Source organism: Canis lupus, chromosome 13 (genome assembly GCF_003254725.2).
Source record: "Canis lupus dingo isolate Sandy chromosome 13, ASM325472v2, whole genome shotgun sequence".
In the NCBI taxonomy this organism is placed as follows: domain Eukaryota; kingdom Metazoa; phylum Chordata; class Mammalia; order Carnivora; family Canidae; genus Canis; species Canis lupus.
The window spans coordinates 10,139,273-10,157,922 of record NC_064255.1 but is presented as its reverse complement, the minus strand read 5'-3'; the positions used below and the strand labels follow the sequence as shown (position 1 = coordinate 10,157,922).

General features: G+C 33.8%; 1 protein-coding gene across 4 annotated transcripts in view; it reads right to left on the bottom strand.

Moving 5' to 3' along the window:
- PKHD1L1 (PKHD1 like 1) overlaps positions 1-18,650 on the bottom strand; it is a 147,541-nt gene that overhangs the window by 78,408 nt on the left and 50,483 nt on the right. For all 4 annotated transcript variants that reach the window (XM_025451092.3, XM_025451093.3, XM_025451094.3 and 1 more), the window contains exons 26-38: positions 17,843-17,965; positions 16,817-16,922; positions 14,008-14,118; positions 12,727-12,891; positions 11,652-11,773; positions 10,137-10,269; positions 9,203-9,398; positions 7,278-7,420; positions 6,772-6,876; positions 5,391-5,579; positions 4,464-4,634; positions 3,705-3,928; positions 1,778-2,762 (exon numbers count right to left, since the gene is read on the bottom strand). In XM_025451092.3, coding sequence (XP_025306877.3) covers positions 1,778-2,762; positions 3,705-3,928; positions 4,464-4,634; positions 5,391-5,579; positions 6,772-6,876; positions 7,278-7,420; positions 9,203-9,398; positions 10,137-10,269; positions 11,652-11,773; positions 12,727-12,891; positions 14,008-14,118; positions 16,817-16,922; positions 17,843-17,965 — 2,773 coding nt within the window. The remainder of the gene's footprint in view (positions 1-1,777; positions 2,763-3,704; positions 3,929-4,463; positions 4,635-5,390; positions 5,580-6,771; positions 6,877-7,277; positions 7,421-9,202; positions 9,399-10,136; positions 10,270-11,651; positions 11,774-12,726; positions 12,892-14,007; positions 14,119-16,816; positions 16,923-17,842; positions 17,966-18,650) is intronic.

The window sequence follows — 18,650 nt, the reverse complement described above, 5'->3', positions numbered from 1 at the left end:
GGGTTAGAATCCCACATCAGGCTCCCTGCATGTGTCTCTGCCTCTCTCTCTCTCTTTCTCTCTGTGTTTCTCATAAATAAATAAATAAAATATTAAAAAAAAGAAAAACCTAATTACTTCCATAAACAAGATGATATCTGGTATTTTAAAGCTAATATAAATATTAACAAAGCACAAACTTTGGCTATACCATATGTTACGATCTATAGTCTACTTACTATAAGTTATCTCAGCATTCATTATTTTCCAGCCCTTTGGTCTGTTCCCCTGCATTGTTATTCTATTGCTATTGTTAATGATAATTCAGGTCAGTGGAGATGAGGGAAAAAGAGAAGAGAGATTTAGAATCAGGAAGTATGAATGTTTGAGCAGGGGTGGTGGGTTGGAGTATATTTTAGGGAAGGGGCTTACTATTTTTTTTTTATTTTTAGTCCTTCCCGATATTGACAACTCTTCTGAGGATGATTTTTCTTAATTTAAATATTTTTGATATATATTGATAAATAGATTATGATAGGTAAATAATTAGATGTAAGATAGTAGAGCATTTTCTCATGTGCGTGTTGGCCATGTCTATGTCTTGCTCTGTGAGATTTCTGTTCATGTATTTTTCCCATTTCATGATTGGATTGTTTGTTTCTTTGGTGTTGAGTTAAATAAGTTCTTTATAGATCTTATTGGAAACTATAGATCTTATAGATCTTATTGGATATAGATCTTTATAGATCTCTTGGAAACTAGCCCTTTATCTGATATGTCATTTGCAAATATCTTCTAAATGAGAAAACTTGATGTATCAAAGGAAATTTCAATAGCAAATTTCTTAAAGAGAGAGAATACACCTTACCCAAACCTGACCACATTTTCTGGTAATGTAAGTTAAAAAAGACTTTAAAAGGCTAACATTAGTTCTTTATTAAAGTTGCCATTCTAAGTTACATTATACAAATGAACTTCTTTAATCTTCATGCATGAAGAATCTTTAATTCTACATGCATGTACCATGAGGTTGGTACCAACCTCATGGTACATGCATGTATAAGGAAACTAATATTTAAAAATCTTGGTCCAAAGTTGCATCACTGTAGAGTAGAAAAACTGAGATTTGAACCTAGGCATCAAGGCCATGTTCTCATCAAGACACTATAGCTAGCTCTCCAGAATTCATCATGTAGATGATAAGCATTCCAGCAGCTTAAATATGATCAGAAACACTATGGAATAATGACATAAAATTAGGAAGACATCTCAATCTATTCTTAGCTTAGAAAAATGAGTTATGCTAAATCACCAAGTAAATCTTATTTATAATATTTTTTTCCATCTGAATGAGCCAATTATCTCCTCAAAAAAACCCTTTTGAGTCAATAAGTTAGTATTAACTGTAGTTTCATGGAAATAAGAGATACAGAAAAACTCTCAATGTTTAGTAACCTACTTCTGAATTTAAACAGCTGTTTCCCATGCCGTATCAACATTAATGACATTAATTATTAATTTTAATTCATAGATATCCATCTATTTCTTCCTCATCTTGAAATATAGGTCAAATTAATGGATTTTGTTTCAAAATAGAAGTTGGAATTTGACTAAAAATTTTATCCCAAGAATGTGTAAAAAATAATCACAAAATTGAAACTACACTGAACTCAAATCCCATTTATTTATTGTGTTTAGTGGATTGTCTAAGAACACATTATTATTCCAATTAGACACTAATAAATATTGCTGGCAATACTGTATCGAGACAAACAAGAAAAGGAGGGTAGTGGAATACCTGTATTTGGGACAAGTTCTCTGAGAAGTGGAGTATCTTCCAAGGCATACGTAAATGACAGAGGTGGGTAAGCAACTTCATTAACAAAGATCTTCACACTGACCCTTCCAGCTGTTCCTGCTGGGGTACAGCAGTAGACTTCACTAGAGTTGACAGAAATAATTTCACAAGGTTCATACCCAACAGTGACTGTGGTGTTGCCTGGGTCGAAGCCATTTCCTGTGATCAGCAAAGTAGTTCCCCCAGCAATGCTGCCAGAAGTTGGTGTGACAGATGCTATGGCAGGGCTGCTAACAGTAAGGTTTCCCAGAGCCAAGCCTTTACTTCCTACCACAACACCAAGAGAATGGAGTCCAGCTGGGAGAGGACCCACAAGAACAGTGACATTATTTTCATTAACGTCCATAGCTCTGAACTGTTGGTTTCCAATGAACACAGCAATGTCCTCCAAGATAGTGCCAAAACCTTCTCCTTCAATAAGAACTTCTACAGGTCCTTTGATAAAGTTTGGAAAGACTCTTGTTACAAAAGCAGTAATGCTTTCTAAGTATGAAAAGCTGCAATTTCCCTGACACTGGGCAGGCACACCATGGATTAGAAGATCCACTTTCACAAGCTGTTGGGGAGCAGGAGATGTTTCACATTCAATGGCTGTATAATTTACTAATAGAACTTTACAGGGAAAATGACCCATGAAGACTTCTACACCTGCAGGAGAAGCTGCAAATCCAGAGCCTCTTACACTCACTCTTGTCATTCCTGTAGTTGATCCTGCATTTGGCAACACCATGTTGATGTTTGGCAAAAGCACAAATCGCCTATCAAATTCACTAGACAGTGTATTGAGAGCAGTGCCCAGGTTGTAGACAGTTACTGTGACAATTTCCCTGATGCCAACATTCATTGAGTTTTGAGGGTCAATATGACATCTAATGGAATTGTCACTACTTTCTTCTACAATACAGGGGTAGTTACCAATTGTAACCTAAAAGTAAGATGAACATGGAAACAAGTCAATATATTACTTAGTGGGAACTTAAATTTTCTATTAACAACTAAATTTTAAAAATTTAATCTCATGCAAACTTATTTATTCATAAAATTAATTTGGGGGGCTGACTAAGGCATCTCTCAGATTAATCTTAAAACTAAATTATAACCATACATGAATTTTCATAGCTATATTATTCATAACAGTCAAAACATTGAAAACAATCTAAATGCCCATGATTGGTAAATGGATGAATACAATGTATATACTATATAATGGAATATTATTTAGCCATAAAAGAAGTGAAGTACTGATAAACATGGAATAACGTGGATGAACCTTGAAAATACTATGTTTGGTGAATAAAACTGGTCACAAATGACCATATGTATTATTCTATTTATGAGAAAGATCCAGAATAGGCAAATCCATAAAGATGGAGGTAAATTAGGGCTGGGAGGATTGAGAAAATTGGGTGTAATGTCTAAGGGTTAGGAATTCCTTTCTGAGGTAATAAAAATGTTCTAAAATTGAGTGTGGTGGTGGGACACCTGGGTGGCTCAGTGGTTTAGCATCAGCCTTCCGCTCAGGGCATGATCCCAAGTCCCAGGGATTGAATCCCACATTGGGTTCCCTGTGGAGAGCCTGTTTCTCCCTCTCGCTGTAGCTCTGCCTCTCTCTGTGTGTCTGTCATGACTAAATAAATAAAATCTTTAAAAAAAATTGAGTGTGGTGAGTGTGGTGATTGAATATCATAAAATTCAACTCTGTGAATATACTAAAAGCTATTGAATTATGTGCCTTAAATGCATGAATCCTACAGTATATGAATTATATTATAATAAAGCTGTTAGAAATTAAATTATGAGGTTATGGATAAAACATTTTCCTTTTATTGAGTATATGGTAGTAAGAAGGAGATCTTTACATTCTTACCTTATTAGCACATGTGAGATTACTGAAGCCACGTCCGGTAATTGTTATCAATTCATTTTGTGTTCCAGCAGATGGACTAATGTTGTTTATAAATGGTGAAAAACAACTTGAAAGCTCAAAGACCAATCTGTCTGAATTTTTAACCCTGGTATTGTTTGGGCCACACAAGGGTTCTGTTGCTAGGCATCCTGCCACAGAGCTCCCCAAGTGCAAATCCACAGGTCCTTTAGGCAAAAGAACTGCCTGTAAGTCATGGATAATATTCTAAAACAAGAACTGTTTTCAGACTGCATTACTCTTTATTTTAATGGTGGTGGTTTATATGCCATTAAAATTTTTTTTGTTTTATTTTAATTACAAGAGGTACTCAGGCAGTACAAAGTTAAATTAAAGACCTAGACAAAGGTGGCATAGTGAAGAATGAAGAGTGAATATAAAATTATTTTTCAATTTGTCTAAGGCCAAGTCCTATGGGGACAACAAAACAATAACATCATCTCACATTTTGATATATCTTGGGGCACACTTCTTCACGCTACATCTCATTTGAGGCACAGAAGAATTCTGGGAGAATGGCAGGGCAATATTAACATGGGCCTCATTTTACAGAATAAATTCCAGCCTCAGAACTGTCCAGATCTACGCAAGGTCATGCGGCTGGTCAGAGACAGAAAGAGGGTAATCTGCTTCCTACTCCAAAAAGGTCACATATACCCTATGTCACTGGAGTAACTGGGTTTCCATCTTTAACCCTCTTACCCTGAGCATATGTGGCTTCAGTGCTACCTACAAACAGGTGCAGAGGAATGTGCCTGGTTTCAGCTGGTAAAACATTAATGACTCCTTGAAGAAAAATGGAGCGAGCCTCATCAACATATCCACTGCTATAATAATGGATTCCAGGTGAAGTAAATTGGTAAGAAAATGAACCTGCCATAAAATAAGATTGTACATAATAAATACAAGCAATTAATGCACCCTCCAAAAGAAATTTCAAGTGATCATTCACACATGCAGATGACAGGATTCTTATTTTTCATGCACGTGATATTTCAATAGTAAGTAGTAAAGAAATGACTCACTACTTATAAAAGAACTATCTTCTATAATGAAATACATTCCAGAAGACAAGATCCAGCATTAATTTTTCTAGACAACCAGGTCAAGTCTAGCATAACTTACCACATTTTAAAGAAAAATTCAACATGCAGTGAAAAATGAACAATACTTTGTATTCATGAGAAGTTGAAACTGCTACATATGTATAGAACAAGACATATAGTCTAAAAGGCACGCTTTACACTGAATTGTCCTAGGAGAAATAATGATTTGCTGATTCCAATCAACAGAAGTTCATTTACTTGCGACCTGGTCAGTATGATTAAAACGCTCCAATTTTCTTTATATTTTGCTTATTTAAGATTTTTTAAATCAGCTGATTATTCCAGAATGAATAAAGATGTTTCTGAATCAGAACTCATCTCTGACATATAAAATACCTTGCTTACATTCATTTATAATATTTTTATAAATTTGTAATATTTTTACTACAGCAATAAATGTCAACTAAATTATTTGTGTATTCACATATATTTATGCAAAGGTATTTTAAATCTAAACAATATATTTTTATTATATCTAGGAAAAAGAAGCGTGACATAAAAATGCAACAAAGTTGAAACATACCTGATGCAGATTTTTCTCTGCCATTTGTAAATCCTTTGCCATCATAAATTACACTTCCAGGACTGGATACAGAGAAAACCTTATATCCTATTCCCCTAAGAAATGGATGTGCTTGCCAATGCCATATCACTGTGTCTCCCACAGATACATTTAAGACTGATGGTGACCAGCCATAACCTAATCCATGTACTGGAAGCAAGAATGGAGGCATATTTAAGGGAAAAAAAGTAAAAATTCTTAATTATCTTTGAAAGTATTGTATTTTAAAATTTTTATGTGCATAATTTAAACATGTAACAAAAATAAACAGAAATAATGAAAAGAAAGAAAATAGAAGCTAAGGGAAAAAATAAACCACACGGGACACCTAGATAGCTCAGTCAGTTAAGTGTCTGCCTTCAGCTCAGGTCATAATCCTGGGGTCCTGGGATCCAGCCCCACATCAGGCTCCCTGCTCAGCAGGGAGTCTTTCTCTCCCTCTCTCTCTGTGTGCACGCGCACTTGCTCGCTTTCTCTCTCTCTCTCTCTCTCAATAAATAAATAAATAGGTGAATATTTTTTTAAAAGTTAAAAAAAATATTTTCTCTCTCCTTCTACCCCCTGCTCATGTTCTCTTTATAATAAATAAAACCTTAAAAAAAACTACACACCTCCAAAACTGATGATATCAAGAGATAATTTGAAAAAAAAAATCAGATGTTCAGAAATATCACATGGAATATTTTTTAAAGTTATGATCAGGGATGCCTGGATGGCTCAATGGTTATTTTTTTAAAAATTTTTTAATTTATTCATTCATGAGAGACACAGAGAGAGAGAGAAAGGCAGAAACACAGGCAGAGAGAGAAGCAAGCTTCATGCAGGGAGCCTGATGTGGGACTCGATCCTGGATCTCCAGGACCATGCCCTGGGCCGAAGGCAGGCACCAAACTGCCGGGCCACCTGGGCTGCCCAAATAAATAAAATATTTAAAAAAATAAAGTTATGATCAATTCTTTAAACATAAGAATTTTCTCAGGCATTGAGACATGCAAAAATCTATATAATTTCAACTTGAATATTTATTTAGAAACCCCATGGCCAATAACAAATCATCATAACTCATGAGGTTCTGTACTGCAGTAAAACTTAATAGCAATTCCTCAACTTGCCAATTGCAGTCTATCCTTATAGACTCAAGACTCAAGTCCACCACTGATTCATTCTATATTTTGCTCCCTATGTCAAGGTGGTAAATTAGAGACAAACTATTGACAAATTATGGAGAGAAATAGCAATACTTTTTTGTCTGAATACTTTGAAGTATTAAATAAATAAAAATCAAATCAATTTCAGGATGAAGTGCTCCCATTATTTACAATTTGTAAACGTTGGCTAATACCTGAATCTTCTCCAGTGTTGGTAATCCTGAATGTACTCCCTGTTGAATGAAGAATACATTTTATGACATTTTCTGATGATGAAGTCACATCACAATGGAAGGACCCTAGAAAGAAAAAAGATGGGGGAAAAAGCATTTTCTCAAATACTTTTTGTAAAATAGAGAGATTTAGTATAATTAGTGAATAGTTAAGGCCCTCGAAAAGCTCCACACTATTTTGCAGAATCTTTGATACTTTTCTGATAGTTATATTGTTTGAGTACTGATTATTTTTAGAACAGAGACCTTCACTTTTTAGTCTTTTATACACATTAAACATAAAATATTTACTTATTGAAATCAAAATCAGTTATTCAATTTCTCTTTACTACCTTAACCAATCATCTTTTATATGCTAATAGCAAATTAAAGTTTCCACGATTGAGAGTATTTGTGTAATAACTCACCTCTAAGCACATCTTTTCAAGTGAAAAAGATGATAACACCCTCTGTGAGGGTATTCTTACCTAAAAGCACAGTGTTTTCAGTTGGTATCGTGCTAAATCCCAAACCTATTATAGTGATTTCAGTTCCACCATATAAAGAGCCTCTCTGTGGAAACATGGCAGTCACTTCCAAAATATACTGTATAGAAGCACTCAACTTGTCTCTGAAAAAGAAAAATTGATAGATGCTTCAACAAGCTTTCCATGAGGTTCTATTGCTAAACCTTTTTTTAAATTTTTTTTTTATTTATTTTTTTTTTTGCTAAACTCTTAAGAATATGATTCATTTAGGAAGTGGAAGTAGTTGAATATTTAATTAGACAATACTTGTTTAAACTAGATAATCTGACAATTATCATGACCTTAATTTGGTTGGATGGTCTGTGTGTGTGTATAATAACATATGTAGTATATGTAATAATGTGCTAAATAATAATAATAATAATAATAATAATAATAATATATAATAATAGTTTTCCCTAACACAGAAAATTAAGTTTCTGAGAATCCCATGGCAAGAATAATTTGAGATGGAGGATCTTAAAATATTATGAGAAAGATATGGTTATGAGAACTGAGGTCACAAGAAATATATGATGTCCTTTAAAATATTTTATATATTCATTAGAGTAAAACATAAAGGCAGCATTATCTATAAGAGAATAGAAATGAAATTCCATACATTTTATATAAGAAATAAAAGTTTTATGCAACTAATTTGAACTTATTATTCTATGTATGTTGGAAACTTGTCATGATCTTCCTTCCCACTATTTCAATGAGAGAGTTTTAAACTTCTTTTGCTTTATTATAGACAATGTGTCTGCTGAGAGGTCATCAGAATGTGCAGTGCTTTTCTGGTTTGTTATAGAGTAGACTCCTACAGCCCAGCTCTCACCATGAATAAAATGAGCCTTTGTGTTAACTTTTATTTCACTTCCTCAGCATAACTGGATTTATATTTTTTGAACTGTCACTGAAATATCCAGTTTTGTATGCTGTCAATTCTGCTCATTAACTCCATCATGCCAAAGCACAAACCAGCAGCTCTTCTAGAACTCCTATGAACTCTGCCCTGTGAATCAATGAGGGGATGTAGTTCTAGAGTTCATATTTACTGTTGCTCATCTTCCTTCACCTCAAGATTCTGCTGCAATAATCTCTCTTCCTATCCTGACATCAAGATTTTTTTTAATCCCTAAATTTCAGTTTCCTTTTTTTTCTAAGTATTCTGAACCAGTACTTCCCTTATGCTAGACCTAAAATTTTACAAAAATTTTAACAAACAGCTTCTGGGAAGAAAACACTGAATAGTTACATAAAGGAAACAGCTAGAGAAGGATTCTCTCCATCCTCTCCTTTATGGTCAGCTCCTACACATTTCTTGGTTTAATTGTCACCTTTTAGAGAACGGTTTCCTGTACCTCAGGAAAAGTTACATGTATGTATCAATTTAAGGGTCACTTGTATCTAGTGACTAGCATACTAGTATATGCTCCTAAGACCTGCTACCTCTTACTCATAGCCCCTTTCACACTTATAATTAAGTTATTGATGTAATCTTCTGTTTGGAATCTGCCTCCCCAACAAAACTGTGGGCATTACTAACAGTGGAGGAAGGTCCCTCTTATTCTCCCTGGCAAACCCAGCACTGAGCAAGTATCTGCCCCTTACTAATGGGTCGATAAGTATTTCCAGAATGAATGAAAATTATGTGATATGTACATAAATGTAGTTCCACAAAGAATCTTACAACCTAATCTGAATGGAATTGGTCTCAAAACTGAACACGTATTTGTTCTGTAGGAGATAGTCTCTCAGAACATCTTGTAAAAGGAGGTATACAGATAGGTGAAAAAAGCAGCTGAAATTTTATAAAGATAATGACTATTTCTTTTCTCATCCCCAAACCATTAGCCCCCTGTGTTCCACGGTCATTATTATACCTTGTTGATGCAAAGCCCCAGTTTCTGACTTCTACATAGATATCATGTTTTCCAGGAGACAACTTGGGCAAAAGACATCTAATATCTGTGAAGTTCCATTGAAAAATCCGGCAGGGTTTTCCTCCAACATATACCTCCACATTTTGTGCAGTTTCACTTCCAAAGTTATAACCCTTAATTGTTAAATTAACGTCTCCTATTATTTTAAAAGAGAACAAAAGTTTTACAAGAAGATTCAACTTATTATGTGGCATCAAATTCACATATTAAGTAAACCAACTTGCTTCTTATCTTTTATTGGATTTAGGAAATACTAATGTTTGCAGAGACAAAAGAAAAGTCAGTGAAAGAATTGATAGAATTCAATAGAATTGAATTGATTCTTGATAGAATTCAAGAATTGATAGAATTGATTGCCATGTAGAGATAAAATTCATATTCAATTGTTTCACAGGGAAAAAAGATGGCAAAGTGCTTTCTAAAAAATGTATTTTTTTCTCTTTACACATGTTCAAAGTGAAATAATAAATAGACTAATCTATGCTTAAAAAAATAAAACTTGTGGCTGGTTTTACTTTAAGAAACAACTGCAGAAGAAACCATGCTTCAAAAACCTTTCTAGAAATAGTTTACATTTGGGGCTCCTGGGAGGCTCAGTGGTTGAGCATCTGCCTTTTGCTCAGGTCATGGTCCCAGGGTCCTGGGATTCGAGTCCCACATTGGGCTCCCTGCAGGGAGCCTGCTTCTCCCTCTGCCTATGATTCTGCCTCTCTCTGTGTCTCTCATGAATCAATAAACAAAATCTTGAAAAAAATAGTTTACATTTATCTATGTGATTTATATATATCTTACATTTATATATACACACATATACATGTATCTTTTGTATATATACCTTATATATATCAAATGATCTTACTGAAATTTTTCTTACCTTGTATTGTTCGAACTTTTGGACTAAAATCAGTTATAACTGGAGTCTGTAAACAATTATAACTATAAGCATCCTTTGCTGTGGCTCGAAATCCATTGGTAATAACTGAAATATCAACTGTACCCTCAATTCTCTGAAATAAGAAGAAAAAAATGAAACAATTAAAAAAATTGAATCATTGAAATGAAGAAATTTGATAGCTAAAAACAAATAGAATTATTCAAAATAAACTGCTGAAGATGTTTAGTTTCAAAGTCATGAATCAATAATCAGTTTTCAGATATTCAGAAAGCTATAGTGTCCAATGTAAGCTACATGCTTTAATTTTTTAGATAAAGGCATATGCTATAGCAGTTTTGAGGATGTTTATGACCAATTTAAATGCATCCATATTATTGGGTTCATAAGGGCTCTGCAATATAGTGAAGATTCTCTGGACAAGTGACTCAAATTGATAAAGCATTAAGATGCTAAAAGTTTTGACATTTTACTCTTAAAATACACTCAAATGTAATTTTTTATTCCTCTTTACTGACAAATCACATTATTATATCCTTTTGGTGACCTAGTTTCAGAATCCAAGACTAACATTTGGACTCCTAAGAAAAATGTTTAGTGCTTTTACTGATAGAGTATCTACACACTTCCCAATTAGGAAAAATGTTATTCCAACATGTATTATTTGCTCAATATGTACTCAGCATTTAAACGAATAATTTAAACAAAGTTTTCATTGACCATATCCTCCAGATTCTCATCATCATTCGGTCCAACACATGCTCAAATTTACTTTTCCTACAGATTTTAACTACATTATACCCACACTGAATCTGCTCAATTTTTTTTTTTAATGTTACTTACTGGATTCAGCATCCTTTGCACATAATAAGCAAACAAGTACCTTGGTTTAAATTAGGAGACTATTTTTTAAGATAAAGAACAAAGATCATGCTAAGATGCAGTATTCCAAGAGGAATTTCATTTTTTTGTATCTGCTTTACTTATTTACTTGTTTATTCATCGTAAACAAACTGAAACTATAACACACTCAAAACATATATTCTTTTTTAAAAACAAAAAATGCCTAGATTTGCTTCTTTGAATTTTTTTTAGACTGTCTGTTAGTACTGAATTTTTTTCATCCTTGGATTTACCTGGTCAACTCTCATTCATCCCTCAAGTTCTGATAGCCCATCAATTTTTCTGTGAAACTCTTTTTGACAGCCTCTCCTCACTATATTTTATTTTGCCTTTGTATCACGTTGTTTAACATGGGTTCATGTGTCTGTCTTTCTAATTGGTATGTGTATATAAGTATGTGGATATAATGCTTCATATTAGGGTCTTAGCAGAAAGATGTAGAAGAAATAATCGTTAGGGAACAACACTGTAATGCTGCAGTTCCTACGTAAAAATGTCACTTGTTTAACCTACAGAGATGTTCATAAGTTTTCAGAAAAAAAACAAAACAAAACAAAAAAACAAAAAACAAAAAACTAAAATCAGATGCCTTACCTTTGGTGTCCTGCAGGTTATCTTACTCAAATCCCTTTCAATCACATTGCAGGTTTCATTTCCAACTAATGCCTTTGAATTTTCATTAAAGCCAAATCCAGATAGAGTCAAAAGAGTACCACCTTCATGAAGAAACAACAATAATAGACCAACAATAACAAAAGGAAACTTCAGCAACTAACTCATCATTCAATAATGTTCTAGTCATCCAAGAGACAGGTTGGCAAATAGACCAAGGACCAGACTTGAGATGTATATAATCACCACCACATAACAGAGCCTGAGTTCTGAAGTCTGGAACCATCAAGGAACTGGGCTAAGTGATTTAATGAAATAACAGATTTGTAACCGCCATTTGCTTTGGGGTATCACTAGCAGCAACTGCTATCTATTTTCTACAGTGTCTTCATCCTCAAGAGAAACTATGCTTTTTCTATATGCTCAACCATTCTGTGGGTGTGAAAGTGAATTAAGACTCTTCCCAAATTTCACATTTTAATATTTCTAAGTAAAAGGAACTAAGAAAAATCCCAACAAAACAAAAATAAAATAAAGTAAGATGAAAACACACTGAAGAGATTAAGACCAAAACAAAAATCCAAAACTAAGCATGGTCAAACAAAGGCAAAGGAAATGAAGCAGGACAGGAAAAATGTGTTATTTTCTTTCCATCTTCTGCGTCAGCTTTCCTTTCCCTGATTTGTTCCTAGAACTTTTTCTGGGTCAAGTAGCTCCATTGAGACTGTGGTTACAAATGGAGCAGCTGGTAAGCAGAATAATAACTAATAAATCTTATCTTGACATAATTGATGAGCTTGTTATAGAAACATGTAATAATTGATGATATTAATTCAATAACCTAAGATGTAAGTATAAGCAGTCACCTTGACTTGTGCTTCACAAGAAACAAAAGAATTAGTTAGCCATTTAATCACCCTGCCTTCCAAAAGGGGAGGCTCCTTTGTTCTATATGAGGGAGGTTTGGGTTCCTCTCCCTCCATTCTGTTCTAGAAACAGTACAATGAAATGATGGAGATGTATGCAATTTTCTTTGTTTAGAACAATTAACTATTACCTGCCAGGCTTCCAGAAGCAGGCCAGATGTGTGAGATCCGATTCTGATAAATGAAGTAGAATACTTCACCCTCTACATTCCGTGCTAGTCCAGCATCAGCTACAGACACAGCAACTGGGAAACGTCCAGCACTTCCATTCAGAATCTGGCACTTGATCTCACTTTCTTATAATAAAAAAAAAAAAGAAAAATACAATAAATCAAATATTTTTATAAGATAAAATTACTGAAATTTTATGTTTGCAAATATAAACACTGGTCTTCATTTTTATATGCCAGGAAATGTATCTAAGGAAAACTACTCATATATTAATGGGGCAGAAATCTTTACAAGCTATTTGATGTTATGAATCAGAAACTGTTAGAAAAAAGCTAGATGAAAAAAAAAAGCAAAGTGAAAAATTTGCTCCTTATTTCTACTGTGGTCAAGAGAGAAAGAGAGAGAGAGAGAGAGAGAAAGAAAGAGAGAAAGGTTATTGTAATAATAATTTAAAAGTCCTAATCTGTAAAATCAGTTTTATCAGTAATTCTAAAACTGTTGATTCAATATATGATTCATGTCCAAAGCTAAATAAAATATCAAGTTTCATCAAGAAAGGTGATCAAAACCTAAATTAAAGCCTATCCTTCATACTACATTTAGAACAGTCTATGTGCATTTATAATACAGGTGCATTATTGACTTAGATCTCGAGAATGCATAGAGTATGTGAACTAAAAACAAATTATATGGAAGGTGAATTTGCTTATGTAATTCCAACCTATTAAAATTAAGGAAAACACCTAGGATCATGAAAGATAATTTCTAGGGAAAGAAATAAATATGGCTTTCACTTTTCAAGAATAGAAATTGTGAATAATCTTGAAATTCTGTGTTAAGGGATACAGATAATAGGAGTCAGGGAAGATGGCCATATCCTTTTGCTGCATTACTAATGTGATACTGTCAAAGCATAAGGAGAAGGATGCCAGAGTGGCAGCTTATATTTTTCTGTCCCAGAGACATACCAAAGAAAGATAGTAGCTTCTATATAACACTTTATGAGGGTAAAAGAACAAAAGTCAACTGCTATGAGATAGACACTGTGCAACAGTGAAAGAATTAGTTTGTGGTCATAACCAAAGATCTACAAGATAATGCACTTACCCAGAGAAGTCTGCCTATTTCATGCCCCCATAGGGTATTCTATAGGAGGATTACTGTAATACTGCTCTTTGATTCTACTTTCTCTTAGAGAAAAACAATTAGATGTAATAATAATAATTTTACAAAGGACTTACCATCCACAGAAAGAAGAGAGCAACCCATTGGTCCAACTGAAACTGATACAGCGGAATTGGGAGAAAATCCAGAGCCTAATATGGTTAGAATTGTGGTTTCTTCATAGGACCCTGAAAATGACCAATTTAAAAAAACAGTATTAAAATGAAAAAAAAATACAGAATCTGTTCTTATGAAATCAAATGTTTTGCAGAGAAAAATAAGCCTATCTTCCAAAGGCTACAAACAATAAGCCTATAAGCAACCAGGGAAAAGATAGACACGTATTTACCAGTGGTAAACTTTTTCCACTGAATTGTTCTGCATTGTTTCATATTTTAACTCTATGTTGAGAGAGATTAGCAGAATTACCTGACTGAAGTATGGAATGACATAAGGAGAATTATTGTCATGACAAATTAAACAGGCATCTCTATATGATAATTTATACTATGACAGAACTGCCATCACAAATTCATGAGAAAAGGAAGAACTGCACAAAATGTGTTGTGGGCACTTCCCACTTGTGATAAAATAAGATTCCTCTATCTAGGGTGACACACATCCTAAAGTGCCTGAAATATTACCAGGGTACACCGACTGTCTCAATACCTTATACAGAAAGTTTTTACACTCACTCTAGTGTCCAGATTTGATCCATAAATGATATAGTCACCCTGGCTATATAGCATCACATACAACATGGATTCTACATGGGCTTAAATGGCTAAGAATGAAAAATGTGGAACTCTAGAATTTTAGTAGAAAACATAATCAAACAACTTTAATGTATAGGTGGGTTTCTTAAATAAGATTAAAAAGCCATGGTTAACCATAGAGGAAAAGATAAATAAATTGGAATATATCAACGATTTAAATGTTTCCATGAGCACGATACTAAAACAAAGTGCAGGTGACATAGTGGGAGTAGACATGTGCAAAGATTGGTAAACATATTATGTAATACACAGCTATAAGTCAATAGAAAAGAGACAATCTGATAAATGGATACAGGATGTCAATAACAATTTGCAGAAGAAATCATGCAAATGTCCAGGAAGCAGATGAGAGGATCACATGCATTTCTCATAAGGGAATAGACAAAATAAGACGAGGATGAGATAACCCCTTTTACCCATCAGATTGACCAAAATTAGGAAACTGATGATACCAAATATTGACAAGGATGTGGAGAATATGGCACTCTCATACCTACTGCAAGTACAGGCACTCTGGGGAGCAATTTGGTCATCTAATAAACTGAATACACGTTCACTCGTTTCTTATTCAGCAATTCTCTCTGGGCATATACCCTAAAGAAGCTCTAGTATGTATACAATAGATTTGTGCAACAAAGCTCAATATGGTTATGGGTAAAAACAAAAAAATGCAAACAATCTAAATGTCAATCAATACAGATGAAAATAGATATATTCATGAAATATTTTTAAATGATGAATTAGACATGCATAAAACCATATAAATATTTCTCAAAATGAATGTTGAATGACAAAAGTCAGATACAAATGATATTTACAATGTAACATCTCTGATACTTACATTTCAACATCTCTTCCATAAGCTTAAAAAAACTGGCAAAATTACCATATGTGCATGTTATATACAAAAGGTATTAAAAATGGCATGAAAGAATACACACAAAATTAATTATTGTGACTGCCTCTGGGGAGATTTTAGACACTAGAAGAAGAAATTGTGCCTCGAGAGGACCTGAGCTATTCCTATAATATTTCCTTTCTTATATTGATGATAGGAAGTAAACATGACAAAATGTTAACAGTGCTAATTTTCAATGAAAGAATATAGGTGTTTTTATAGCATTATTAATCTTTTAATTATTTTTAAATTTATCAAAATATGGCAAAAGGCAATTTGGATTAATTATTTTGAGTAAGAAACAATTTTTTCAGGAAGTACATAAAAAATTGAAATTCATTACAAAATACAAGGATAGAAAATGTAAAAATGTAAATACTGAAGGACCACAACCAAATGAAAGTTAATCAAATTCTTATTTTTGATAGCTCTGACCCCATGTGACATGAATTGTCCCAAAGTAATATCATTAATGTAAAAAAGTCTGAAGAATCTATTCTTCAGACACAGAGATGTGCTGTTTTTAAAATTTCCCGTTTTTCCCTGATATATAATTAGCAGATGAATTTTCCTACTAGCCAAGATCAGATCTGTGATTATAGTAGCTGAGCTCATCTTTCTGACTGAAACCACAAGCCACTCCCAGCAATCCTTAGACCTGCTATTTACTTCAGCACCTGGGAGCTCAGACACAAATCGTAACCATGCTTTTTAAAGTAACAACATATTATGAAGATATGGTACAATGTGTTACCCAAGACTGAGTTCTTGGCAATAATTTTTCTCTCCAGTTCTCAAGTCTAGGACCTAATTATTTTCTTTTACTAAACAGCAGCTGTCTCATTACCAACCTTCTAGTACTAAATCTCCTAGAAGTGGTCTCATATGATGAAAGATTCCCATTAATACCCCAGCAAGCGGCCTTTCACAAAAATGCCTTATCAGAGTGAAATTTTAGATACTGATTCCAATGTGGTGAAACTAAAGAAGTAGAAGGCTGAGGAGTCCATCTTCAAATGTGATTTTTTTATTCAAAAATAAGTAATGAATGCTCTGTCCACAGCTTTCTGATCTGATAGATTTTTTTTTAACTCTGTAGAAATAACTGCTTGCCTGAGTCGGTGAAACTAGTATATTAAAAAATCATTATGAGTTTACATTTTTGCTAGTTGTCTTCCATCTTCTACTCCAAGCTAAAAAGCAGGAGATTACCTTGAGATGGGCTGATGGCCCGGACTAATGGAGTGGCCATGGCATCCCATGTAAACCCACAGTCACCTGAACATTTAGCTGGAATTCCATTGACATAGACTTCAACCTTCAAATAAAGAAACACACACACACAGAGAGAGAACAAAGGTAGCATGGCTAAGGAGAATATGCATAGGATTTAAACAAATGATGGAATTTTGTTTGTTTGCTTGTTTGCTTATAAAAATTATCCTATTCTATTTAAACTTTTTCTGCTTTGACCATTCATTCATTCATTCAGCAAATGTGCCTTCTATGCAAAGACACAGTTGTAAAATACAGTAAAATATCATTAAACACAACCAATGACATCCCTGCTGTCACTTGATTTATGTCCTAGTGGGAAAGAGACAGTTTCACAACACTATACATTTTTTTAAAAGATTTTATTTACTTATTTGAGAGAGAGCACTGTGAGACAGCACGAATGGGGCACATGGAGTGGAAGAGGGACAAGCCCACTCCCACTGAGCAGGGAGCCCCCAGTTCGGGGCTATCCTAGGACTCCAAGATCATGACCTGAGTCAAAGGTAGATGCTCAACTCATAATGAGCTACCCAGGTGCCCCAAGACTACAATTTTTTTTTTAAAAGTAAATACATACAATTCACCTAGTGGTGAATAGTGCTATGAAGGAAAATAAAGGCTGCTCTTGAGAAAGTCCTCTGACCTCTTACATATTAATTTCCTCATCATTAAAGTAGTAATATTAATAATTACTTCACAGAATGACGTAAAAATTAAATGAAAGAATACATTTTCAAATTCTAACAGGCAATAGCAAAGTTTATAGATCTATGCTTTTATCATAAGGAAGATAATTTTCCCAAAAGTCACAAAATAATATTGAGTTAATCAACTATTGACACAAATATTCACAGGAAAATAAAGACACCATCTCTGCTGTTTAACTGGTCTTTAATGTATTAGAAAGTAGTTACACACTTAAAATTATGTTAAATGTCATGAGGAAAGTTTCAAGAATACCTGTGGCTGTTGGCTGGGTGTACGAAGTAGGTCTCCAAGTATACGTTGTCTGAATAAGCCACCTTCCTTTATCTTCATAACTGTCATATTAGCCTTTTCTCCAATAACATGGGAATCATTAATCTATTGTTACACAAAATTATTTTACTAGAAAGGCCATGATAAATATGACCACATTAGTTTTTTTTTTTAATTAAGCAAGGTTGAAAGTGAATAAAAGCTAAGGATAAAAAAAAAATTCTATAACATTTTAGTCATATTTTTGGAAGGAGCCTCTTACAAGTAAGCATAATATACCCCCAATAAAATAACACTAATATTATTGCCTTATCATATATTGCACCGATTACAAGTTAAATTGAATGACTGAAATTAACCTGAAATTTTAAAATAAAATATGTCTCAGGAAAATGATTTTACTAAATTTTATTTTCTCAGAAAGTTCTTTGCTTTTTCTGAATATCACCACTTTGACAAATGACTGTTGAATAGTTGAATTTATTTATTCCTTTTTCTAGAGAGTTAACTTTTCTCTTTTAGCATGTTTTACCCCTGCCCATCCTGGTTTTTCATCCACTTGTGGAATTATGTTTTTTGCCAATAATAAAAATGAATCAAATAAAATCAATATGTACAATTTGGTCAATCCAAAATCCCTCTGCCAATATGGTAGGCTTCTGATACATACGGCACCTAGCAAAGAGATAGGAGTCTCCATGTTGGGCCTCATGGGTTGCGAAGTGGTGATGAGAAGCAGAAATGATGAGCAAGCAGAGGAGACTGGTCAGGAAAGAGACAAGGAGATAAA